The sequence below is a fragment of the Prionailurus bengalensis genome, chromosome A3 (genome assembly GCF_016509475.1).
Source record: "Prionailurus bengalensis isolate Pbe53 chromosome A3, Fcat_Pben_1.1_paternal_pri, whole genome shotgun sequence".
NCBI lineage: Eukaryota > Metazoa > Chordata > Mammalia > Carnivora > Felidae > Prionailurus > Prionailurus bengalensis.
The window spans coordinates 28030567-28055937 of record NC_057354.1 but is presented as its reverse complement, the minus strand read 5'-3'; the positions used below and the strand labels follow the sequence as shown (position 1 = coordinate 28055937).

Below are 25371 nucleotides of genomic sequence, written 5' to 3'. Positions count from 1 at the left end.
AAGATCATGACCCGAGCCGAAGACAGACGTTTAACCGGCTGAGCCACCCAGGCGCCCCTAGATTCCGAGTTTTTTAAAAAACGGATTTGCGATGCAATCGCATAGTGTTCCTGCGTTAATACATTAAATAACAGCATCTCAGGCGCTTTACGTAGATAGCGCCAGGAATCTTCCCTGCGACCCAGAGATAGGAGCCATGATCACCCCCATTCTAGAGGACAGGCCCAGACAGGTAGAGGTATCCGCCCAAGGTCACACAGCCCCTAAGCTAAGAGTTTTGATGCGAACCCAGGCTCGTCTGATACGATACACTAACTACTCTTCCCTCGTTGGTTTCTATCCGTAGTTGACAAAACGCTCTTTCCAAATATGAACCCTACGCGCCATTTTCCAAGGAAGAGACAGGCAGGGCCTATCACCGGTATTGATCTTCTCCCTGATTCTCAAATACACCAGACACACTCACGTCTTAGAGCGTTTGCATTTGCCTTTCCCTTCGTCTAGAACTCCCGTCCTCCTGTCTTTCCCACAGCTGGCTCCTTTGCACCCTCTCAGCTCAGGCAGCTCCCTCCGGTGAGGGTTTCCCTGCCACTCTGGCCACACTTGCCCCCGACCCCACTCACTACCGTGTCACATTTCCCTGTATGGCACTCATCACTATTGGAATTTAACGAATGAGTTCGTGGAACTGCCCTGGAATCAGAAAACTTGCCAACTCCGTTCACTCTTGATTTCCCAGTCCCTAGTGCAGCGCCTAGCACATAATAGGTGCTCAAGAAATTCCTGAGTGGGGTGGGGGTGGGGGGCGCGCCTGGGGGGCTCAGTCAGTGAAGCGTCCAACTCTTGCTTTCAGCTCAGGTCGTGATCTCACAGGTCATGAGATCAAGCCCCGCGCCGAGCTCTAGAGTGACAGCCCAGAGCCTGCTTGGAATGCTCTCTCTTCTCTCTGCCTCTCTCTCTGCCCCTCCCCAGTCAGCACACTCTCTCTGTCTCTCTCTCTCTCAAAATAAATAAAAATAAACTTAAAAAAAAAAAAAACCCCGAGTGGATACACAAATGACACTCCGAGGGTTGAGGGATTAGCGTAAGAAAATATATTTGTCGTTATAATACATACTCTTACATGGGCTATTTTATAGAATCTGGTTTTGGCGGGTTTGTTTTTTACTGTGTGTGTGTTTTTTACCTCTAACCTACAGGTTTTGTTGTGTTTTTTTTTAATGTTTATTTACGCTTGTTATTTATTTATTTTGAGAGAGAGAGAGAGAGCAAGAGGGAGATTGAGCAGGGGAGGGGTGGAGAGAGGGAGAGGGAGAATCCCAAGCAGGCTCCACACTGCCAGCCCAGAGCCCGATGCGGGGCTCGATCTCGTGAACCCTGAGATCACGACCGGGGCCGAAACCGAGAGTCAGGCGCTCAACGGACTGAGCCACCCGGGGCGTTTCTGTGAGCACTGACAAATATACACGCTCAGTCATGACACAGAACATTGCCAACACCCCCAGAAAGTTCCCCTATGACCCTTCGCTGTCCGTTCCCACCACAGACCCAGTCCTTGGCAACACCACGGATTCTGGCTTTTCCAGAAGGTCACATAAATGGAATCCTGCAGACTCTCTTTGAGTCTTATTATTGTGTGGATCACTAACTCCTTTCTTTTCTTTGTTGAGTAGAGTCCACTGGGTGGACGGACCATGGTTGCTTATCCATTCCCCAGCTGCAGTCTTTTCTTATGTAAACGATGTGAGAGAAAAGCAGGCTTGAGGGGACCTCCTGGGCCACGAAGACTGTTCATCCGTTTCGATGCTCATCTGTGGTCTGTCCAGAATACCCTCCTTCCTCAACCGGCCCCCTGCCCGTCTAAACTCCTTTCCTTTCCCTCGAGTCCCTTTTCAGCCGCCCTCTCCCCAACAAGGAGCAAGGTTTCCTGTCCTCGTGTCAGAGATCAATGAAGTGAGGCTCAGAGGCACGTAGCCCTCGAGTACTAAAGACCCACAGTCGGAGTGTCATAGAGCCAAAACTCAAACCCGGGGCCGAAGGGAGAGGGTTGATAGCCCGAAGGCCAGAGATCAGCCCCTTTGCAGGCTGGAGAGGTGGTGGCAGGTCAGGCCCCTGCCCCCCCATCTCAACCCTGAGAATCTGCAGCATGAGGGTGACAAGGAAGGGGCAGGTCCAATCCTATGGGGGGACGTGGGGGGGCTCCTTCATTGGGACCCCTCCCCCATCCTTCCAGCCTGTGCCTGGGCCCTAGACCAGACCCAGTCCCCACCATACATGCCAACATTACTCACCAGAGTCCAGCATGGCCATAATGGGCCCATCTGGCCCACATTACCCATCCTAGGACCCATGCTGGTGGGCGGATGTGGTAAATTGGGTGATGGGCCCCAGCTGTGGGTGGCCTTTGCCCCACCCAGCCACTCGCAGCCACAGGACAAGTGTGGGACCAGTGCGGGTACTTAGGGAACTCCTGTCACTTGAGATGACCCCAAGCTACCCTGAGTCCCCAGCTCAGCTCTGCAGGCCCGAAGAAGGCCCTGGGCCAGGAGTCAGGGAACCTAGACCACCAGGTTGTGACCTTGGGCCAGTCTTCCGGGCCTCAGTTTGTCCGTCTGCAAATGAGAGGCTTGAGGGGAGACTCCCGAGAAAGTCTGAACTGGCTCTTTATCTGCCTGGAGCTGAAGCTCAGGGTCTGGTCGTCTGCGTTTGAAACCAGGTTCCCCGAGGTCTGTGACTCGTGGGAGAGTGCCCCAGCACTCTGGGGTGCCCCAGCAGCCATGCATCAGCAATCCCAGGCGATAGAGGCAAGGCGGGGAAGCTGACCGGTGGGGAAGCGAGCAGATTCCAAACTCGCATTGGGATCGCGGTAGCCAGAACCCACTAGGGGACTGACTGCAGCAGACGAGAAAAAGAGAAGCGAGGAGGAGGAGGTCTGGGTTTGAGGCCAGCTGCCAAGATGGGAAAGATGGCGAAGGGGGGCGGGGGGCGGGGGGCCTGGCTTGCAGAGGGGAGTGGTGGGGGATGCCGAGACAGGGCAGTGGGGGCTGAGGGACCGAGGGTTCCATGGCGGGTGTTTTTGCTTGAGATGCTCGTTAGAAGCCCACATGGGGACGGTGAGCTGGTGGCACACGGAGGGGAGAAGTCTGGGGGGGAGACAGAGCCAGTGTCATCAGCACGTGACCGTCCTGGGCCCAGCCAGAGCACCTGCAGCAGGCACTGAGGCTCCTGGGGCCCCGTCCGCTTTGACATCTGGTCTTGGGTGAAGCTAACGGATCCCTTTGCAGAGCGATACTTTATTTATTTATTTATTTGTTTGTTTGTTTATTTTTAATTTTTTTTAATGTTTATTTAGTTTTGAGAGAGACAGAGACAGAGCATGAGCAGGGGAGGGGCAGAGAGAGAGAGGGAGACACAGACTCCGAAGCAGGCTCCAGGCTCTGAACCATCAGCACAGACCCCGACGCGGGGCTCGAACTCACAGACCGTGAGATCATGACCTGAGGTGAAGTCGGACGCTCAACCGACTGAGCCACCCAGGCGCCCCCAGAGCGATACTTTTCAATGCATAAAATAAAAGCGTCCGAACGCCCAGCGATCTTGCCATTGCAGTCAAAATACTCAATATTAGATCTGTGCTACGGTTGTAGCTTTGTCCAGTGGTGGGTCCGAGGATGTCCGTCATTCTGAGGTCCCGATGAGCAGAAACAGAATTTAAGATGCTGTACCGCCTGCACTGTGGTATGGAAATATTGGTGATTTCTAGGGGTTAATGGAGGGGCGGGATGAGCTAAGAGTGCTATGGTTTGTGGCCCACGTTCGTCATCGAAGGAAATGCCAAATTTTACTTACAGGTTAGCAAAGTTCGTGGGCCCCCCTGAATTCTCTTTGCAGACCCTGTGGCCCCCACTAAGGACCCATGACCTAGGGAGAGAACATGCAGAGAGACTAAGGCCCAGAACTGGGCTGAGAGCCCCCAACATGTAGAAGCCTGGTAAAGGAGGGGGCAGAGCGGGGGTGACCACGGATAGGAGGACAGCTAGGAGAAAGGAGCATCTGGAAAGTGTTCCCAGAACGCGGGTGTGGCCATCTGGGCTAACTGCTGCTGAGGGGGAGAGTCAGAGGCCATGGAAGGGTCCCTCCATCCAGGAGACGATGACCAGGCGGGTTAAGGAGGGAAGGGGGAGGGAGGGCAGAGAGCACCGAATTCTACAGTCTGGGTTATATTTGTTTTTCTTGAACATGGCAAATACACAGACTGCCTTATACTATTCCTTAAGCTTTCTTGTATGCACACCATAATAACATTGTTAATGTTTTTAGAGGCGAGGGTGGTCATGGAGGCAAGGAAACGGAGGAGCTTGTTGAAGAAGTTTTGCTGTTGAGGGGACCGGAGAAATTGGAGACGCAGTTGGAGGGACTGTGGGGTCAAGAATTTGTTTTTAGATGGAAGCGGTTGGATCGCGCTTGTGTGTTACAGGGAACAGTGGGGCGGGGCGGGGTGGGGGTGGGGTGCTGATGATGCAGGGAAGGAAGGAACGGGCCAATATGACAAAGACTTGAGAGGCTCCCATGTGCCCGTCTCCCTGGTCCTCAGTCCCTTTTGTGACTGCCACCCCAGTTCTCACACTTGAGCAGCAGATTCACCTGGGCGGCTGGGCGCCACCCCAGAGTGTCTGACTCAGTAGGTCTGGGGTGGGAGCTAGAAATTTGCATTTTTAACAAGCTCCAAGGGCCACACTTTGAGAAGCCCTGCTGTAGTCATTGACAGCATCACCCACGTGCGCCCCCTCCAGGATCTGATGTTGCACTACAAGGGCACGCACTCCAAAATCACAGTGGGGAGGGGGGATTGGGAAGGGGGGGAGAGCAGGAGAGGGGGGCGGCAGGGGGCTGGGGAGCAGGGAAAAGGGCAGACTGTTAAGATGCAAGAGGGGAGAAGAGACCGAGGAGGAAGCAGCCAGAGCCTGCCTGCCCCCACTGCAGCCAAGGTCACCACCCCTCCCTGGGGAATGCCTGTCTTCCCAGGGATCCTGGGAGCTGCCCTGCCAGACCTCCTGGAAGACTAAGTGAGAGGGCAAGGGACGCAGCCAGGGCCAGGGGGTAGGGATGATGGCCAGAGGCCAGGATGTGTGCAGAATGGAGAGAGAATAGAGGAGGGGCGCCAGCTCTCTGCCTGCGGGCACCGAGCCCTGAGAACACGCTGTTCACCTTTGCAGCTTGATCCTGGTCTCATGCCAGACCAGCTTCAACTGCTCTTGGGAAAGAGATTAGCCCGTGGGATCCCAGAACATCCTAGCTGCGAGAACCCTTGGAGACTGTCCGGTTCAGCCCATTTGGCAGATGGAGGGGAGCAGAAAATAGAAAAGTCCAGCTTGATGGATAGACCTGCAAACTCTCCTGCAGGGAAGGATACATCCCCACTCCCTGATGGCTGGGTAATGGGCATGACATTGGGGGCTATTCTCTGACCCTTGTAGCTCCCCTTTTTCTATCAATTCATTGAACACACATTTATTGAGCGCCTACTGTGCGCTAAGCGTTGTGCTAAACACAGAGATAAAGGTTGAGGAAGACCAAGTCTCCAGCTTCATGGAATTGACATTCCAAGGGTAAAGCAGACAACTGACAGATAAATATGTAATACAAAGTTGGGGAGTCGTAAGTGGTAGGAAGAGACCTGAAATGACACGAGGGAGTGAGGCATGCAGATGGGGATGAGATGGAGGGAGTTTCCAGGCAGAGGGAACAGCATGTGCAAAGGCCCTGAGGCAGGGGTATGCTTGCTGTGTTGGAGGGATGTCACAGAGGCCAGTGATCTGGAGCAGGGTGAGGGAGAGGACTGGGAGACGAAATCAGAGCGGGAACAGAAGGCTGGATCGTGGAGGAAGCTGAAGTCATAGGGAGGACTTTGGCTTTTCCTCTAAGATAGGAATTCTGGGAGGGTTTCTTTCTAGCAGAGGAGGATTTCGATTTGACTTAGGTTTAACAAGGTGCCTCTGGCTGCTGAGTAGAGGATGGCTTGTGCATGGGACCAGGACGGAGGGAGAGAGGCCAGGGAGGAAGCTACTGGGATGGTCCAGGTGAGAGGTTAGGGTGGCCCGGCCTGGCAGAGAGGCCTCCCCTGGTTGCTCTTTGCCCTTCATGGAGACGCAGGAAGGGACAAGAGCCTTCCTCCAGCCCTTACCCATGACCCCGGCCCACGGTCTCCCCACAGCTAGAAAGGTACATCCAGATGAACTTGAGGTCAGAGCTGGCACAGGTCCAACAGCACATGGTCCAGAACCAGACGGCCACCATGCTGGAGCTAGGCACCAGCCTCTTGAACCAGACCACGGCCCAGACCCGCAAGCTGACTGATGTGGAGGCTCAGGTATGGAGGGCGAGCAGGTGGTGTGGGGGGAGGGGGCGGGGGGAGGCTGTGGCCAGACGCGCCGGCTCACAGCCCAGGTCATCTTGCCTCGGCCTCTATCCCTGGCTCAGGTCTGGGCCTCCTCTGGGCCTGTAGCACCCTGGGCCCCTTCCCTGATGACCCGATTACATGAGCACCAGGCCACGAGCCCTGGGGGCAGACACCGGGTGTGGTGCTTTCTGCCTCTGTGACTCCAGGGACACTCCAGGTCTGCGCTGGGCACTGGGATGAGCCCTCAGGGGGCTCAGAGGGCTCCCGGGGAGAGATGGCTAATAAACAATTCACTCAACCTCAAGAGCAACGGAAGGGGAGGGAGGGAGCAAACACATAAACGGGAGGGTGAGTAAGTGAATGGATAAAAAGATCGAATGACAAATAGGCATGTGTCCGTTGAATCCCTACTATGTGCAGGCACTGTTGGAGATGCCCGGTTCCGGGTTATAGCAGTAAATGAAACAGGCATGCATCCCGACCCTTGTGGACCTCCCTTTCCAATGACCACCAGGGAAATGAACAGGAAGAATAACTTGCACGTGTCAGGGGGTGACCGTGTCCAGGAGAAAACAGCCTGGGCAGGAGAGAGGGAGGGCGCACTAGGGTGCAGGGATGGCTTGCGAGTTTAGATGGTGAAGCCAGGAAGGCACTGCGGAGAAGGTAGGATGGGAGCCAGGCTTACTCAGAGTAGGCCCAGTGGTGGGACGGGGCCGGCAAGCTCCAGGAACATCAGGGTGGTCAGTGTGGCTGGAACGACCAGGGGGAGAGGGGTGGGCAAGGGTTCAGAGAGAGGCACTGGGGGCAGACGACAGCGCGGGGCACTGAAGGCCATGATGGCCATCTGGAAGGTGGATCTGACAGGACTTGGTGATAGATTAGATTGGGGTGGGGAGGGGGTGCTCAAGGGCGACTCCTCCTGGGGCCTGAGCAGCCAGAAGAACGGAACTGTCATGTGCAGTGATGGGGAAGAGCAAACTCAGAAGGCAGATCATAAACTCAGGGCCTGTGAGTGAGCGAGTGAGCGACCGTAGAAACTAACTGCAGGGAGGATAGAAATAGGTCAGCGAGTTTCTGGAATGGCAGAGCCCCCGGGCAGGTGGACGGCGGCCGAGGCGCGTTCCCACAGGGCTCGCGCAGCCCCCTACCCCTTCCTGTTTGCCGGGACAGGTCCTGAACCAGACGTCGCGAATGGAGATCCAGCTCCTGGAGACTTCGCTGTCCACCAACAAGCTGGAGAAACAGCTGCTACTGCAGGGTCACGAGCTGCACCGGCTGCAGGGCCGCAACAAGTGGGCACCAGCATCCTGGCACGGGGCCGGGGACAGGGCTGGGGGGCGAGGGCCAGCCCGGGACCCACGTGGGGTTGGGACCCAGGGTGGGCGCCGGGGCCGGGGCCCGGGCCCGGGTGGGGGCCAGGGTTGGAAGCTGGATTTGGGCTAGTACCTTGGACAGGGGTGGGGGCCAGAGCTGGGGCCCCGGGGTTAGGACTGACATGAGGGAACACTTGGGCGGCTCGGGCTAGAGCCAGAACTGGGGTAAGGACGGAAACCAGAGTTGGAGTCCAGACTGAAGCTGGGAGAAAAGGTGGGCCCTGGGGCTGGGCTGAGGTTGGGCTGGGGGCCCAGCAGGCACCCCTGGGTGGAGACGGGAGACAGGCATTTCCCTGGGGGCTCAGGACGCCCTGATTCTTACTCCGTTCCTTCCTTTTTTTTCCTTTCCTTCTCCCTTCCTTCCTTCCTTCCTTCAGCAGAGAAACTGGCACCTGAGGCTGATTTCATCTTGGTTTCTAGCTGAGTGGAGAAAAACTGTCAAGGTCAGGGTGCCGGAGGAGGCAAAACCCACACGCTGAGGCAGCCACCCCCTTCTGTACAGGGGGAGATGTTACAGGGTTACAGTTGCTCGCACGCCGGTCACAATAAGGACCTAAGGCTCATCCGGGTCTCTCTGATCTGCGTACAGCTAATGCTAGTTTGTCCACCTTCTTATTCCTACTCCGCCACTCCAAGGTGGGGCAGGCCAGGGACTGGGACAGTCTGAATCGGCACTGTCTAGAAATCCGTGTAGAGGGAGGATAGCGCCAATATGCTATTGGCCCATGGAGACAGCTAAATTTCTAGAACCCGAGTGTGCCCCCGTTTTTTTTCCTCTTCCTATGGCATACTTTGGGGTTCGGGGGGGGGAATTCCTTCTGCCTCGGCTAGACTCATTGTGCTAGTCTGGAGAATGGGTTGGCGTAACCTTACAGATAGGAGAACGTCTCCCTCCCATCCCCATCCCTTAGCCAGCCACCCACCCACCCGGAAGCCATTCCATCACTGCATGTTGCTTGTTCTTTTCTCCAACTGGATAACCTTCCACCCCATGGCTGTGCCCACCCTAATTTTCCCGGCGTCCCCAGCGAACGGGCAGTAAGGTTGTTGTTTCCTGTCTTTCTCTACTCTTCAACGTGAGGCGGTGAATAATGTCCCCGTACCTCGCTGCACACACACACACGTGAGCCAGCCTGCAGGCGAAAATGCCAGAAGTGGAAGAGTTGAGTCAAAAGCATTTTTCTTTTTTTAAAACTCTTCTTTTTTTTTTTTTTAAACCCGTGCCAAAAATGCTCCGCGCTTATTATATCGTCAGGCAATAGAGACCCGTATAAAATGAAAGGGAAAGTCGGTTCCCCCCACCCGCCTCCCCTCTTCCTCCTCTCCATCACCATCCACTCCAGCCCGCTCGCTAGCTCGCTCGCTCGCTCGCTCGGCAGGAGCAACAACGCTTCGTGGATTTTCTTTCACTTTCTCTGCAAACACAGGCACCACCGTGTCCTTCCACGTGCCTCTCTAAGCCTTTTCCTATAAGTTCGCGGGTCTCCCTCTGCATTTACAGCAATACCTTTGTCCTTCCTCTGTCTGGTCACCCACACGTGGGGCTGGACGAGAGGCACTCGTGTCCAGAGCGCAGTCCCGCTCAGGTCCTGGGCATCTTTCCAATTCCGCCCAGATGCGCTCTGCCCCCAGAGCATTTCCAGGGACGCAGAGACGGCACAGGCTCAGCCAACCCTGGCTGCTGGGCATTCAGGCCCTTCGTTTTTCTTTATTATAACCGATCCCCCAAGGGGCACTCCTGCCCATGCTCCCTAGAGGTGATCTCCTGGGAGCGGACTGCTAGGTCAAAGGGGAGGCGTACTGTGGACTTGATAAGGACATCCTTATCAAGGTTGGCATTGATATCAAAAGCTTTGATATCAAAGCTATTATTCCTGGCACATCCTTCCACCCCCACCTCTCTCTCTCTCTCTCTCTTTATTTCAATTTTATTTCGTATTTATTTATTTTGAGAGAGAGAGCAGGGGAGGGGCAGACAGACAGGGAGAGAGAGGGAATCTCAAGCAGGCTCCAGCGCAGTGCAGAGCCCCACGACGGGCTGGATCCCAGGAACCCGGTGATCGTGACCTGAGCAGAGATCAAGAGTCAGGGGCTTAAGGACTGAGCCGCACAGGCGCCCCCGCCACCACCACCCCTTTCTTCTATGGACCCCGATCCATCCATCTTCTTCCAGAGCCAGGTCTCCGGTCTCTCTTTCCTCCCCTCCTCGCTCTCTGCTACCGGTGGGCACGCCCCCGCCCCGCCCCCCCCCCCCGGCCCCCCACCTCCCCGGGGCTGTGTAACTCTGGGCAGGCGTCCCACCTCTCTGAGCCTCCTTACCGATCTGTTAGGGGAGTGCCCCCCGCCCCCGGGGCCCCGGGGACGAGCCCTCGAGTGTGACCGCGTGGTGGGGACAGCGGGCTGACGCGCGTGCGCCCCCCCGCCCCGCAGCGCGCTGGAGACGAGGGTGCAGGCCCTGGAGACGCAACAGCAGGCGGAGCTGGCTTCTCTCCGCGGCGAGAAGGAGCGGCTGCGGCGGCTGCTGGGCCGCCAGAGCGGCGCCCTCGCGGGCCTGGAGCGCAGCCTGCGCGCCGCCAGCAGCAACTCCAGCCTCCTGCAGCGCCAACAGCGCCAACTGCTGGAGTCCGTGCAGCGCCTGGTGCGCGTCGTGGCCCAGGGCCCGGGTGAGCGAGGGGGCGCCTGGTGCGGTGCGGGAGGAGGGCAGGGGAGGGGAGGGAGATCCCGCTTACCCTCCCGCTTCGCTGGAAGCCACTGCGGGCGAGGCCCGTCCCCTCTCCCGGCACCTGGGAGATAGAAACGACAACGAATTCTAACAACGAGGAGTCCTAGGAGGAGCCAATGCAGACGCCACCCCCTAACTCCATGAGTGACCTTGGGCATGTCCCTCTCTTGGCCTCAGTTTCGCCATCTATTTGTGAAAGTGATAACAATAAGGAGTCCCCCCGGCCCAGACGCATAAGTTTGGGTTCCAGGATCCACCCGACACCCTCCCTTGCTTCGGCTTGCCCCACCCTTCCCCCAGCCTCAGTTTCCCTACTTGTAGAGTGGAGAGATTGGACTCAGTGTTCCCCAAGGCCTTCTCTCGCCCTGTTGCCCTCGTCCCTAAACCCAGGAGAGCCCCACAGAAGTGAGGAGGCATCTCTGGCCCTGGCTGCTGAGAGGGGAGATCAAGGCCGGGGTCGGTTCTCACTGACTCCTTCTGAGGGGGCCCGCTTGGGGTGGCCGAGGCCTTGCTGGTTTCAGCTTGAGTCACTCAGTCAGCAGAACCCTAACTGAGCACCCACTGTGTGCCAGCAATGCAGCTGACATTTCCAGACCACAGAAGACCTAAAAGGCAGGGCTGAGGAGAAAGAACACCAACCTGAGGACAGTCAGGAGCCGTGGGAAGGTTTTTACACCCAGCGGGACTATGTTTTGGGAAGCTCAGTTGGAACCAGGCAGTGGAGAACGGCTGGGTGGGAGGGAAAGACGGAGGAACGTGTTTCTACTCCTTGCAGGATCAGCACGGCAGGAGGCCGGGAAGCCTTTAAGGCACAAGGAATCCAGCCGGAGTGACGCGTTCCAGGCACTAAGGCTGGCAGCGATTTAGGGCCAGAGGATGGCACCAGGGCTCTAGGTGGGGCAGGCCCTGCTGGGTTTGAGGGATGTGAGGCCCCAAGGAAGCCACGGGCAGAAGTGGAGTCCTTCCAAACCACGAGCTATGGAGGGACCCGAACGCATCACTGGCTTGTGCCATAGCCCTGGCAGTGACACTGCCTAAATTAGTCCCACGTGTGGGTCTGTTGTAGCTCAGCCCCAGATGCAGGCCCGGGCCCGGCGCCTCTGCCCGCAGGCTCACCGCTAACCCAGTCTCCAGCTGTGATCCCGTGTCTGCTCGCCAGGCTGGGTAGGAGGTTGTGCTGGGCGCCTGGCCTCAGGCACCCTTTGCCCAAACGCCCCGTGCCCCTGCCCTGCTGTCACCAGGGAAGGGCACCGTGGGGTTGTGCCTCCTACCGAAGGGCGCTCTAAGGACTCCTTCGTAAGACCTAGAGAGAGGGAAGGCTCTGCCCATGCCCCCAGCTGTGTGCCCTTGACCCAGTTACCTTTCCCTTAGCCCTCGGTTGAGGGGGACGTGCCTCACCGGGGTTCCGACCCCAGTTACCTCTCCCGGAAGACCCTAGCAGCCTCATCTGCGGCCTCCCTGTTTTGAGTCTTATCCCCTGCAGACTCCGTTCCACGCTCTAGCCGGAGCCTTCTTCCTCCGCACAGTCTGGGTTCCTTCCTCACCCTGGCATCCGAGGCTGACCTGGCGCCTGCTGAAACTCAACCTCATTTCTCGTTCCTCTCTGAACGTCCCCGTGCCAGCCTCGCCCTGCTCCCGTCAAGTTCGTCAGCCAGCCAGAGCTCTCTCTGGCTCAGCTCTGGTCTCATGGTGTGGGTCATTTCGCCTCCCTGGCCTCCACCACTTTCCCACACCACCCCATCCCTGGCACACGCCAGGACTGTTCCCACCTTGGAGCCCCCACACGCGCTGTTCCCTCTGCCTGGAACATTTTCCCCTTCTCCTAGGTGATCCTGCTCCTTATCCAGACCCCAGCTCGCTCACCTCCTCTAGGAAACTTCCTCAGGTCTGATACCTCTCCCTGTCCCCAGCATCTCCCAACCCGGAACCCGGCAGGAAGTAGGGCTCACCTGGCCCCTTCCCTCTCTCCTTAGCTTACCTCCAATTGCTTTTGCGTTTGTCACATTGCAGCCTCCGTGAGGGCAGCTGAGCAGGTGTTCCAGGACTGTGCAGAGATCCAACGCTTCGGGGCCAACGCCAGTGGCGTCTACACCATCCACGTGGCCAATATGACGGAGCCCAGGAAGGTTAGGGGACTCCCTGGGGGGCTGAGGCTAGCGGAGGGTGTTGAGCCAAGGGGCTCCCCGACAGGTCACCGCCTCCCCCCGCCCCAGTCAGCTTCAGGCCTTGTCCGACATCTGAGATACCAGAGAAAGTGGGGTGACCCTACCTTCGGGAGCCTCCAAGGGAGTCAGAGGTCACAATGTGGGGGTTAAAGCAGAAGTTTCCAGTACATCCTTCTGCATCTTCTCCAGAGACGCTTTTAGTTGGAATGGAAGAAAAAAGTTCTGTGTTGGTTAAGGTCATGCTGGCTGCGGGGCGCCTGGGTGGCCCAGCTGGTTATAAGCATCTGACTTCAGCTCAGGTCACGATCTCACCGTTTTGAGTTCCAGCCCCACGTCGGGCTCTGTGCGGACAGCTCGGAACCTGGAGCCTGCTTCGGATTCTGTGTCTCCCTCTCTCTCTCTCTGCCACGTCCCTGTTCGCACTCTGTCCCTCTCTCTCTCTCTCTCTCTCAAAAATAAACAAACATCAAAAAAAATTTTAATTGAAAAAAAAGGTAATGCTGGCTGAAACAGCAAACAAACGTTGAAAATCCAGGGGCTTAACACAAAGAAGTTTATTTCTAGTTCAAAAAAAATTTTTTTAATGTTTATTTTTGAGAGAGAGAGCGAGAGCGAGCAGGGGTGGGGGAGGGGCAGAGAGCGAGGGAGACACAGAATCCGAAGCAGGCTCCAGGCTCTGAGCTGTCCGCACGGAGCCCGGGGTGGGCTCACAAACTTTGAGATCATGAGATCTCACTCACAAACCTTGAGATCATGACCTGAGCGAAGTCGGGCGCTTAACTGACTGAGGCACCCAAGCGCCCCACAAAGAGGTTTATTTCTAATTTACATATAGTCCAGTTGAATGCAGGTGTGGGGGCTCTGCTGCACGTGGGAAATGAGGGACCAGGGCCAATAGAGACCCCACCATCTCCAGTGAGTGTCTTCAGTGAATGTTGCCCTGGGCTTTGGAGGTCCACTTATGAGATGGATGAGGGGTCAAGGGGAAGTGTGGGTATCAGGAGGGAGGGTTTGGAAGCCAGGCCCAGAAGTAAAAGAGTATGGAGAACAAGTAGTCAGTCTTTGCACTTCCTAACTCCCTTTTCAATTTTCTTTGACTTCCTATAATATATATATATATATATATCATATATATTTATATGTTTGTTTCCAGGCCGTCTTTAACACTTCACACACACCTGCTAAACTCCTCTTTTTTTTTTTTTAATTTTTTTTTCAACGTTTTTTATTTATTTTTGGGACAGAGAGAGACAGAGCATGAACGGGGGAGGGGCAGAGAGAGAGGGAGACACAGAATCCAAAACAGGCTCCGGGCTCTGAGCCATCAGCCCAGAGCCCGACGCGGGGCTCGAATTCACGGACCGCGAGATCGTGACCTGGCTGAAGTCGGACGCTCAACCGACTGCGCCACCCAGGCGCCCCTAAACTCCTCTTTTAACAAAGAGATCAGGCCCTCGATGTCTAGCTAGAATTTCATGTTTTCGTTACATTTATTTTTACAATTATTTGACTAAAAGCAAGTGTTACTAGTGTTCGATTTGTGGTACTGATAAGATTTCCTTCCGAAATACATTTCACCTCAGTATTTAAGTGTTTTTTTTTTAAGGGACACTACTTTTTAAGTAAATATTCTATATGAAATTAGGTTCACTCTATAGGAAATTCAGCTATGGTGAAATTCTGTGAGGCAAAAGAGCTGGGCTCAGACCTCAGCGTAATTTAGTCTCACTTGCCTCGAGAAAGCCCCTTCTCCTCTCTGGACCTCAGTTTCCCTTACTGTACCCTCTGCTACTCCCACAACAAATGCCACTGTCTCCTCTCCCTGAGCAGGCTTCTACTTTCTCAGAGCCGCTCCCTCCACTGCCATTTCCACTTGTCTGCCTGTCACATCATCATCCAAAGCCCTGTTCCAAGGCTACCTCCTCTGAGAAGCCTGCCGGGGTTGCCCAGTGACTCCTTCTTAGGAGCTCTTCTTGTGGCTGCCCAAATGTTCATAACCAATAGTCTGCCTGCCCCATCATAGCAGCCAGGCATATCCTCCAGACCAAGCCAGCCCTGAGGGTTGATTGATCTCTGACGCGTCTCTGTCACCTAGTATGGGACCAGGGACCAAGTGTGTCTTCACTGAACATTGAACAGGTACTGAACCGGCTGGAAGAATAATACGAACAGAGAGTAGGCTGAAAGAGGAGATTATGATGGATGGTGAGCTCTTTGAGAGAAAGACTCTTTCTGTCTTATCCATACTGGCACCTCCCATACTTTGAATGGAGCTTGGTATATAGCAGGTGCTCAGAAAACATTTGCCCGCTGAATGTAATAACATTTCCCGAGTCTACGCCGTGTGCCAAGCATGTTACGCCTGTCAGCATTTAATCCTCACCACAACCTCGCAATAATAGCGGGGGAAAAGCCTCCATTTACTTAGTTCACAATATGCCCAGACTCTTTCCTTTGGATGACTCATTATACATAGTTCTCGCGTCAAGCCAACTTGCAGGTGAGAAACTGAGGCACAAAGAGGCTAAGGTCTTAACACTTACATTTTACAAACGAGGAAAGGAAGGCTCTGAGAGGACATCACTTGTCCACGACTTTAGAAAAAATGATGACACTAAGTGGGAAATGTGAACCTGGATATTTCTGATGCCCTTGACCACCAGGCTCACCTGTTGCTCTGTGAAACTGTCAGCCAAATCAAAATGGGGCTGGTCCAGAGCTGCTTCTGACATCTTCCAAGGGCTTCCAACTCCGCCCCCCCCCCCCACCACCACTACCACCCAATTCCTTCCAGGTGTTCTGTGACATGGAGGCCAATGGAGGCGGGTGGACTCTCATCCAGCGCCGTGAGAATGGCAGTGTGAATTTCCAGCGGAACTGGAGAGATTACAAACAGGTAACACTGCTGAAGGGGCTTTTCAGCCCTGAAACTGGGGCAGGGGGGTTGTAGGCAGGGCACTGGTTTGCCTTCAACCCTCCCCGGGGGGGAATCAACCCACCTAAAACCAACCACCTTCAAACAGATTTTCCTAGTGCGCATTCACTGTCAGGGACTCCCTCACCTGAAATTGAACCTTCTCTTTGCGGGTTCTGACATCTATCCTAAAAATAAAAGTTTAACTTTATTTTTTTTTATTTGTGTAAAGATTATACATACATATTGCTTTAAAAAAATTTGTTTCAAGAATACAAAAATGGAACAGAAAAAAGTAGTCTCCCCTGCCTACCCCTGACTGCGTTGCTTAAATGAATGTCTTTATCTTTGCACACATATATAATCACATTTTCAGGAGAGATTCTTTAATGTGGAATTGCTGGCTCAAAGACCCAGTGCATTTTACAAGATGAGAAGGAGTGCCCTAGTGTCTTCCAAGTTGTAAATTAACTTTTGAGTAAAGAACTTTTGGCAGGCTGGCTTAAAAGCTCTTAAAGTTTCCACAAGCAAAAGAAATAGAAGAAGGTATGTGGAAATGCAACAACATCATTAGTTGTGGCTGCGTACTGTTCGTTCGGCCAACACTTAAAAATAAATACCAAATTAAGAGATGAGTGTCCTTGAGTCAACTGAGTTTTAAACAAGTATTAAAATGGCAAAAAAGAAAGGGGATGCTCAGACACAGAAATACACAAGAGCACTGAATACTAACAGACTAATCGGCAGCGAGGCAGGACCGAAGTGGGGAGTGGGGTTTAGGTGTGCCCCTGTCCTTGGTGCTGAATTATTATTCGGGCCGAGGACAGGTTTCTCATCACCCTGGGACACTAACGCGCTTAGCTTTGCATTTCTGTGTTGTTGAAATTTTGCAGGAGTTGCCATGCCACCCAACACAGGTCGCGCTACAATTTATGCCCCCGATTAAAATCTTTTAATGTTTTGTTGCGGCCCAACACACATGCAGCTAAGTGCACAAATCTTAAAAGTGGAAGATACTCAGTGGGTTTTTGCCTATGTGTTCACCGACGTGCCCACCATTCAAAGCTGGATATACAGCACTGCCAGCACCACAGAAGCCCCTCTGGTGCCCCCCTGTGCCTCCTCGTGCCCCAGTCAATACTCCCCCAAAAGGTAGTTGCCATTCTGACTTCTAGCACGACGGATTCATTTTGCCTGTTCTGAAACTCCACAGAAATGTGATTTCAATTATTTTTAACAGAATTTACCCAGTTTTACAAAAATCTTGGGTTGTTTTTTTTTTTTTTTTTGCTCTAGGAGGTGGAGAACTCCCATCCCCAGGCCTGCCCACACTGTACTTTGTGGACTTGGTCATTAGGCAAAGTGGTTTTGGATTAAGTGGCCCTGGAGCCCGGCCCAGCCCAGCTCCTCGGCCAGGGGCACAGCCTCCCATCGCAGCATGAAGCCCACCCCCACCCTTCGCTCCCCACAGGGCTTCGGCGACCCGGCAGGGGAGCACTGGCTGGGCAATGAGGTGATGCACCAGCTCACCGGCCGGACAGCCTACTCCCTGCGTGTGGAGCTGCAAGACTGGGAAGGCAACGAGGCCTACGCTCAGTATGAGCATTTCCAGCTGGGCAGCGAGGGACAGCTGTACAGGTGGGCTCGGGGCCCAGGCTGGTGGGCGGGCTGGGGTCCCGGGCTAGTGGCTGTAGAGTCCGCACCAAGGGTCAATCCCTGGGCGTCTCCTGTTCCTACCATCTGTCCCCCATTTGGGCGCACGTCACGGGATCTGGAGGCGGCCGGTTAACACTCAGCACGTCCCGGCCACTGGGTGGGGTGGAGAGACTGTCGCTGACGCTGCCATCCCAGGAGCAGGAAAGGGCCTTCTCAGGTCAGTCACCCCGAGGCAGCCATATTCCTGAGGCCCAGAGCGGGGAGCCCAGCCGGTCCCATGCCGTGGGGTAAGGTAGAAAGGTCCCTGGGCTACGAATCAGGGAACCTGAGCTCCTTCTGGCTCTGTTCCAGCTCGCTTTGTCAATTTGGGCAAGTCAATGTTCTGGCTTGTCTGGACTTCCGCTTCTTAACTGCGGGATGGGCTTAAATATGAGCGTAATGTGAAATCATCAAGGTCTCCCACACCTCCCTCGGCTCGGTTCTTGGCTCTATTTCGGAAAAGAAATGAGCACTTACTGAGCACCTACTCTGTTCCAGGCATATTACTCCATTTAACCCTCCCACCACACGCTGAGGTAAGCATTGCCGCACCTGCTTTACTGATGTGGAAACCGAGGCACACAGCTTAAGTATCCTGCCCCAAGTTACAAGTTAGGTAGAGCTTAGATTTGAACTCAGGTCTCTCTGCTACCGACACCCAGGGTGCTTCTACTACGTGATGTTGCCTCTCTGAGAAACTCAGGGTTCTTGAAGATACGACTGGGTCCTGGCTATCTTTGAACCAGGACAGGATCGAAATCATAGACTCCCACTCACAAGTCTGCAAAGGACGTCACCTGTCGCCTGGGGCTTCATGTGATGCTAGCACATATGCCCCAGCCACCAGCCAGCCAGGCTGGGATGCCTCCACTGACAGGGGAAGTCACTTCCTCCAAAGGAATCGGATGATTCTCCGTCTTCCTGCACTTTAGGTCTAATTCCATCTCAGGGAGCTTTTCGATACTATGCTCCACCCATTCCTTTCTCTTCTTATTAGACGCCCTGGATCCTCCAGCTAAGTTGTTCTGACATCCTCCTTACGGGACCCACCCCAATCTGATAATGGTCCTCCTTAAACAGCCAGGTTCAGAGCTGAATGAACCATGCCCTGGGTCTGGGCGAGGCAAGGGCTAAGCTGGATGGTCCCCTCCCCGCTACTCCTGGAGCTGACCAGGGAGTAACCACAACACGCTGCCGACTCCTAGTCAAGCCACTAAAGCCAAGGCTTAAGTCCTGACTCCATTCCTTATCTCCCTCAGTGATCCCGAAGAAATGCCTCCACTTTCTCATCTGTAAAATGGGTGCCCTAGGTGTACCTACCTTATTCAAAGTGCTCTGAAGCTCAAATGAGACACTGCACACCGAGCATTAACACAGTGCCTGGTACTTAGTAAATGCTCAGCAAAGAATATAATTGCTGACCCCGAGGCAGCTGTTCACACACTTGGCGCGCCTGCTCTGTGTGAGTTCACTGCTGTTCCTATCCCCATTGCTTCGTTCACAGTCGTGGGTCCTGTGCGTCTGGGGGTGAGCACGTCCACAGGCAGTCCCACACTCCCAGGAAGACAGTAGCTGCCTGTGGGGAACACACAGGGGCATAGAGATGCTTGTGCAAACAGGGAGGACTCCTTGGAGGAGGTAATGCCTATAAAGGGTGGGCATCCTCCAGACAAAGAGAGTATAGGAAGGGCACCCCCAGGCAGTGGGGATGTTTTGAAAAAAGGCAGAGAGGGGGTTCCTTCCATCCAGCTGGCCACGGGTACCCCAAACCTGAGCAAGTCTCTTTCAAGATCATAAGGAAGACTCCCTGCTCTTTCAGGAAAGGCTTGGGAGTCTGGGGGGGAACAAAGGTGGTGGTGGGGGGCGGCACGGAGATCCTAGAAAACAGAGGGAGATGTGGAAACTGCCAGAGAAGAGCCAAGGGGAGAGTGACAGAACAGATGCTGGTCCCTGTACCCCCACCGTAGGGTCAGCTGGTGGCTGAGGTGGGGAGGATCCCCACAGGGAAGCCCAGAGGCAGAAGAGCATAGGCATCAGGGGCGGGAAGGCCACCCTTATTTGTCAGACACAATAATGAGGGCCTTCTAGAGCCTGACTAAGGCACACGCATAAGCCTACAAGAGGAAGTGGCCCACAGGGAGGGAGGAAGCAGGAGGCACGGCCAAGGCACAGGCACATGCCCCCCAGAGGTGCCCACACACCCAGATCTGATTACAAGTGTGAGATACAGACAGAGATACGCAAGGGCGGGCACAGACATAACGTGCACATGTGGAGGGGCTCGCCACACCTCTGGGGCACACACGTAGGCCTACAGAGCGCACAGACTCACACAAGCGCATCGCTACACAAGCAAGCACAGACACACGTGCAGCGGTGCTTTGCAGAAGCCCTCACAGGTAACACACGCGCAATTCCAGACACAAAGGCAGATTCCACCGTAGATACTGATACACAGACTCAGAACACACACACACATATGCGCGCAGGCACGAACAACGGCATCCAAACGCTCGCAACTGTAGATGCACAGACCCACCCACAGATCCACGGACACGTGGAAAACACACCTTGTGTGCCTAACTTGGGGATACCCGGAGGCCTGTGTGTTTGGGTTCCCCAGGCTTGAGCCATGCAGATGTTCGAGATGTGTCTCAGCACTGAGTCACGTGGGGCATCCTGGTCTCCGACTTGAGAATTCCCCGGGGGTCACAAGATCCCCATTCTGGCGCCCACGGGGGAGGGGAAGGGAGGCAGAGACTGAGCTGAGGACTTGGAGACAGTAGGGAGGCCAGTGCTGCTGGCGTAACCCCCGTGAGGCCCATCGGCTTTGTCCAGCCCCGATTCGACCCAGCTCAGACTGAATGTCACCCCGAACCTCAGCCAGAGCCCCAAGCCTGACCTTGAACTGACATCGCTGAAGCCTCAAGGGGAGCCTCTAATAGCCACAAAGAGAAGCTGGGACTATATGAAGCCACGGGCCAACCTGTCTGTCCCCACCCCCGAGAGCCCTGGCCAGATGGCCCTCTTTCCGGGGTGGGGGGGGCTACAACACCAGTCAGGCGAGCCCTGGGTTGCATGTTTAAGGGCACAGTTAGAGCTTCACGGTTAGAGCATCTGGCCCCGAGGGCCATGCCCCTGCCTCACCACAGACAGGCAGAGCCCATGGTGGGAGGTGCAGGGACCGAGCCAGGCCACGTGCCCAAGCCCCACATTTCCTCCTGATCCCACAGGGGGGCATCTCCCAGGCCCTGCCCTAGGGGAACCAGAGCTTCCCTGAGCTTCCCTGGCCGCCCCTGGTGTCCATCTCTCCAACCAGGCTGAGCAGGAGCCCGCGCCAGCCACATGCCAAGGGCTGGGAACGCAGGGACACATGACAGCCAGCCCTCAACGTGCTGAGTATTTACTGCGTGCCCGCCCTGCTCTGCACTCATCACACGCCGAAGTCATGGGACCGCAATAACCAGACCAGGGCGCCACTGTTAAGATTACCGTTATTAGCATTTTAGCAGATGACGAAGCTGAAGCTGACAGGTGACGCAGGCTGCCCGAGGTCATGCCGCCGGAGAATGGCAGAGCGGGGATTCGAACCTAGGCATTCTGTCCCCCAGAGCTCACGGTCGTAATCACCATGCAGGCCCGGACATGCCCAAGAGGATCTCACAGCCTGGCAGAGAAATAGAAACCCTCCCCAGCGGGCTGCGGATGCGCAAGTCACAGGGCTGGGGCTGCCCCGGGGCACAGAGCCGTGTGGGCTGGTGTGGTCAGGGAAGGCTTCCCCGAAGGTGGCAGGGCGGTCAGCTGGCGAGGGAAATGCACGCAGCTCCCAAGGCAGGCCACACCGGGCTGGCATCTGGCTCTCACCCTCTTCCGTTCTGAGGCCCGGGGCAGGCTCCTCAGGTTCTTGGGCTCTGTTTCTTCGTCTGTAAACTGGAACCAATAGGGTGTGGCGAGGACTGAGCAAGAATGAGTTAACCCATGTGAAGCGCTTGGAACGATGCCCAGAGCATAGTAGCCGTTCAAAAAAAAAACGTTAGCCATCACCTTCATTCTCGTCGTTATTTTGAGCCCTCTCACTCTTGGCCGAGACTCGGGGTCCGTGAGATGAGGGAGGCCTGGCCCACAGTGGGTGCTCTGCTCCCGGGGAGGCAGCAGGCAGGGAGGGTAATCCAGGGGCAGGGATGGCCGAAGCACCCTAGGCTGGGGCGCCCCTCACCCCAGAACAACCGGAGAGGTGCCCCCGCCTAGGACCAAGCCTCCTGGGGGAGGTCGTTCTTTAACCAGCCCCATCCTCACTCTGGACCCCTCTCCCATCACCACCTCCCGGTGGCCTCCAGGCTTTCTCTGAGCGGATACAGCGGCTCAGCAGGGCGCCAGAGCAGCCTGGTCCTGCAAGGCACCAACTTCAGCACCCGTGATGCAGACAATGACAACTGCCTCTGCAAGTGTGCCCAGATGCTGTCTGGAGGTGGGTGCCAGTGGGCTCAAGCCCCGCTCACCCACAGGCTCACTTGGCTGGACACCCCCATTTCCTCCCCACCCCTGGGCGGGCCTGGCTGTGCCCTATCCACCCCTTCCCCCACCAAGTCCTCAAGGTTCCCTCAGGGTCTTGCCTCATCCTGACACAGGCACCACCAGTTTTCGCCTGAGACTGGGGGGTGGGGTCCCAACCCCAGGCCTGAGAACCCACTCCCCCCCCCCCCAGGCCGAGCAGGACCAAGATGGGGAGACGTGGGCAGAGGGACAAGAGGGGCAGCTCCCCACCAATTCCCGGCTCAGGCAGTGCTCCTGGGCATGGGGAACACAGGTCAGAAAGCAGGAGATGGGGTGAGTAGGAGAGACCTCCTGGGACACAGAGACAGAGATAAGAGAGACATCAGGACATAGAGACACAGAGCAGTGAACACAGAGAGTCCCACGGGAACAGAAGTCCAGAGGGAGAGATGGAGAGACGATGTGCAGACCACAGAAAGACAGACGGACACGCTGTGTGAGAGACAGACCCCGAAAGGCAGGGCAACAGAGACCAAAGGGAGAGAGACAGAGACACCAGAGCCCCGCAGAGAGACGGACACAAGCTCAGGGACCATCAAGGTGCCGTCCCCCAGAGGCCACGGGCTGAGCGGAAGGTCCGGGACTCTCCCTCCCACCCCGGTGCCCCTCCCGCCCTGTCCATCTCTCGCCAGCTGGCTCCCTGGAGGAGGCAGCGGCCCTGATCGGTCCCCGGGGTAGAGGGCTGCCCTCGGGCCCCTGGCTGGCCCCTACCTCCCCAAAGCGTCTTCCTCTCCCTCCACCAGGATGGTGGTTTGATGCCTGCGGCCTCTCAAATCTCAATGGTATCTACTACCCGGCTCGCCATCACGTGCGCAAGCTCAACGGCATCCGCTGGCACTACTTTCAAGGCCCCAGCTACTCGCTGCGGGCCACCCGCATGATGGTGCGTCCCGTGGGCGTCTAATGAGCAGCGACACCCGGACGCTGGACCCACAGGAAGAGCCGGGACTCGGTATTCCCTGAACGAGCTGGATCCAAACACGGGACACAGTGCCAGGGTATGGTCCTGGACACCCGGGCCCCCGCTGGGCCAGGCCTCCTTGCCCAGGAGTCCAGAGGATCTGCTGCCTCCCTGTTCCCCTCAAGTTGTGACACGGTGGGTGGCGGCGGGGGGGGGGGAGGGGATCTGACTCTATAGCATCCCTCTTTCCTCTTCCCTTCTGTCTCCGGCAGGGGTCCCCTGCCAGCTTGAGGGTCACCATACCCTGAATGAGCAGAGAGCAAACTTCACTTAGGTCCTCAAAGAAATATACGAGCACAGTCCACTTCTCCCAGGCCCCAGCATCTGAAGGCCAGACCTGGCCTCTCGGGGGCTTCAGAAGATCTAAGGGGCATTCCTTTACCGCCGGCATGTCCTCGTATCTGTTCCAGAGAGAATATCTCAGGCTCCCCTCAAAAAGTACCTGGGGTCAAGTGAGGGAGGGAAACACCCAGTTAAATCAACGTGAACAGGCACTCTTAGCTGCAGGACCTGTCAGGGCCTTTAATGTGGTCACATGCCTTTTGACTGCCCGTGAAGGAGTTAGAATGGGCAGCTTTCTCCAAATGTCCTTATTTGAAAACAGGCCCTGTTGATCCCAGAGCATCTCTCGGGGCTGTGGATGCCCTTGGGAAAAGTTGGTCAAACGTGACAGGATGGAGACCCCGAGCTCCACCGCTGCACCCCCGCCTGCACCCACTCTTTCTGGCTACAAGAGCCACGGCGATGGCCCCGAACAGCCCTTAAAAACAACCGGAAGCAGCTTTGGGTCAAAGAAGACACACTCCACCCCTGAAGAAGGGTCTAGAACGAAGTTTCCGGTCTGTGCTCTGGGCCGGGGTCCTGCCAGGCTCCGTCTGGTCCTTGAAAAGCCAGATTTCTGCCTGGAGGCTGCCCTCTCAGCACTCCCTGTCACCCTAGCTCACCTCAGCTCACGTTCAGGGGCTGTTGGGGACCGTCCACTCCGCCTCGAGCGGGACCCCAATCTTCAGGTCCAGATCCTTCCAGCCTCCAAGCTGAGACCCTAACCCCTCTCCTCCCACCTGGTCCAACAGTGCTGCCACCCGCAGCTAGGGGGTGGCGGGAGGTGGGGGTGGGGGGCAGAGCAAGCCTTCGCCTGGGTCCGGGAGACCAGGGGCTCCTCGTGAACTTCCTTCGGAGGACAGGGTCAGAGACGGGGTGGGGAAGGACGGCGGGCAGGGTGCTGCTCAGAAGCCTCACGTGGCCTTACACAGCATTTGCTCGCTAGGCCTTGGTTTAACATCCGCTGTGGGCAGGGCTCTGGAGTGGGAGGGACCTGCTCCAGCTCTTGGACTTGAGGCCAGTGGCTCAGCCTGTCGAGGCCTCGGTTATCTTGTCTGTGAAACGGAGATGAAGCTCCCTCCTGGCTGGGCTGTGGCAAGGGGGCGATGAAAGGATGTACGTCAACTTTGTAACAGAGCCTGGCACGAGCAGGTGCCTAATAAATGTTAGTTCCCAGAGAGGTAAACGGGGTGAGGAAATCCACCCCTAGGGCGGGCCCCCGCTCCTTCCGGGCCCAGGCAAGGTGAGCATGTGTTCCTGAATCCGTGGCATTTATTTGTGTACTGCTGAGCTTAGCGGCTAGGTGTGCTGGAGACGGGGTGGAGGCAAAGCTGTGAGCCCCACGGACAGACTCTGGGGTGGCGAAGGCCCACATCGCCGTCTACACTCACTTTCTGAAAAAGGCCAGGCTGATTTAGGTTACCCTCAGATACCTGTTCTTAAATATTCAGGCTTCCTTCCTACCTTCCTCCCTCCTCCATGCCAGCTGTCTGTTCAGCCCTGCACCTGCCACGTTGACTTCACTCTCAGTCAGGTTTTCTCCTGACAGGTGGCTCCAGCAGCCCTGGGCTGGTGGCCTCCCAGCTGAGCATCCCTAAGACAGAGAGTTGCCCTGTCCCCGTGATTCCAGCAAGGGCATGATTTTCTCCAGCCAGGACTGGTCCTTTCGTGCCCATCTTTGTACTTATCACTGTGAGTCTGATTGACCAGACCTGGGGCACCCAATCAGGCCTGGAACCAGGGCTGGGGTCAGTGCCACCCAAGGCATGCGGACTAGCAGTTTCCAGGCACTGTTTCCGGAAGCAGCGATGCTGGACAGGCCAGAACCAGCGATCACTTTTCCACCACCCATCTCTGACTCCCATTTCCCTTCTCTCCATCTCTGCCCCCCTCCTGGCCCCCCTCCCCCCAACGCCTGGTCCCAGGCTCCATCTCATCCCCGGGTTGGCCCAGGACACAGCTGTGTCCCGCCCGGGGTTGTCAGACCCTGGTTCGCTGTCCTGGCTGTGTCCCTGGAGCAGAGTCTCTGGCCCTCTCTGAGCCTCTGTTTCCCATTTGTACAATAAGGAAAGAGGACCTGCCGATCTCTAGAAGTCCCCTGACAGCGATGCTGACCCACAGTGTCCTGTCCTGCAGACGGGATCAATGGAAGGACACTGGGCAGCCCAAGGGCCCTATGGGGGCATGGCTGGTGTGGCCCTGGCCCTGGCTGGATCTCCTGGGGGCCACCACTCATAGGAACTGGCTTCGGGGATACCTGAATCTG

The 25371-nt window shown here is 56.1% G+C and overlaps 1 protein-coding gene across 1 annotated transcript in view; it reads left to right on the top strand.

Annotated features, from left to right (window-relative positions):
• The window catches only part of ANGPT4 (angiopoietin 4), a 40486-nt gene extending 16195 nt beyond the window's left edge, over positions 1-24291 (top strand). The window contains exons 2-9 of the mRNA XM_043602695.1: positions 6215-6370; positions 7571-7692; positions 10204-10436; positions 12506-12621; positions 15455-15556; positions 17046-17212; positions 21607-21737; positions 22567-24291. Of these exons, the coding sequence (XP_043458630.1) occupies positions 6215-6370; positions 7571-7692; positions 10204-10436; positions 12506-12621; positions 15455-15556; positions 17046-17212; positions 21607-21737; positions 22567-22727 (1188 nt within the window). The 3' untranslated portion in view covers positions 22728-24291. The remainder of the gene's footprint in view (positions 1-6214; positions 6371-7570; positions 7693-10203; positions 10437-12505; positions 12622-15454; positions 15557-17045; positions 17213-21606; positions 21738-22566) is intronic.
• The last annotated feature ends 1080 nt before the right edge of the window (positions 24292-25371 follow it).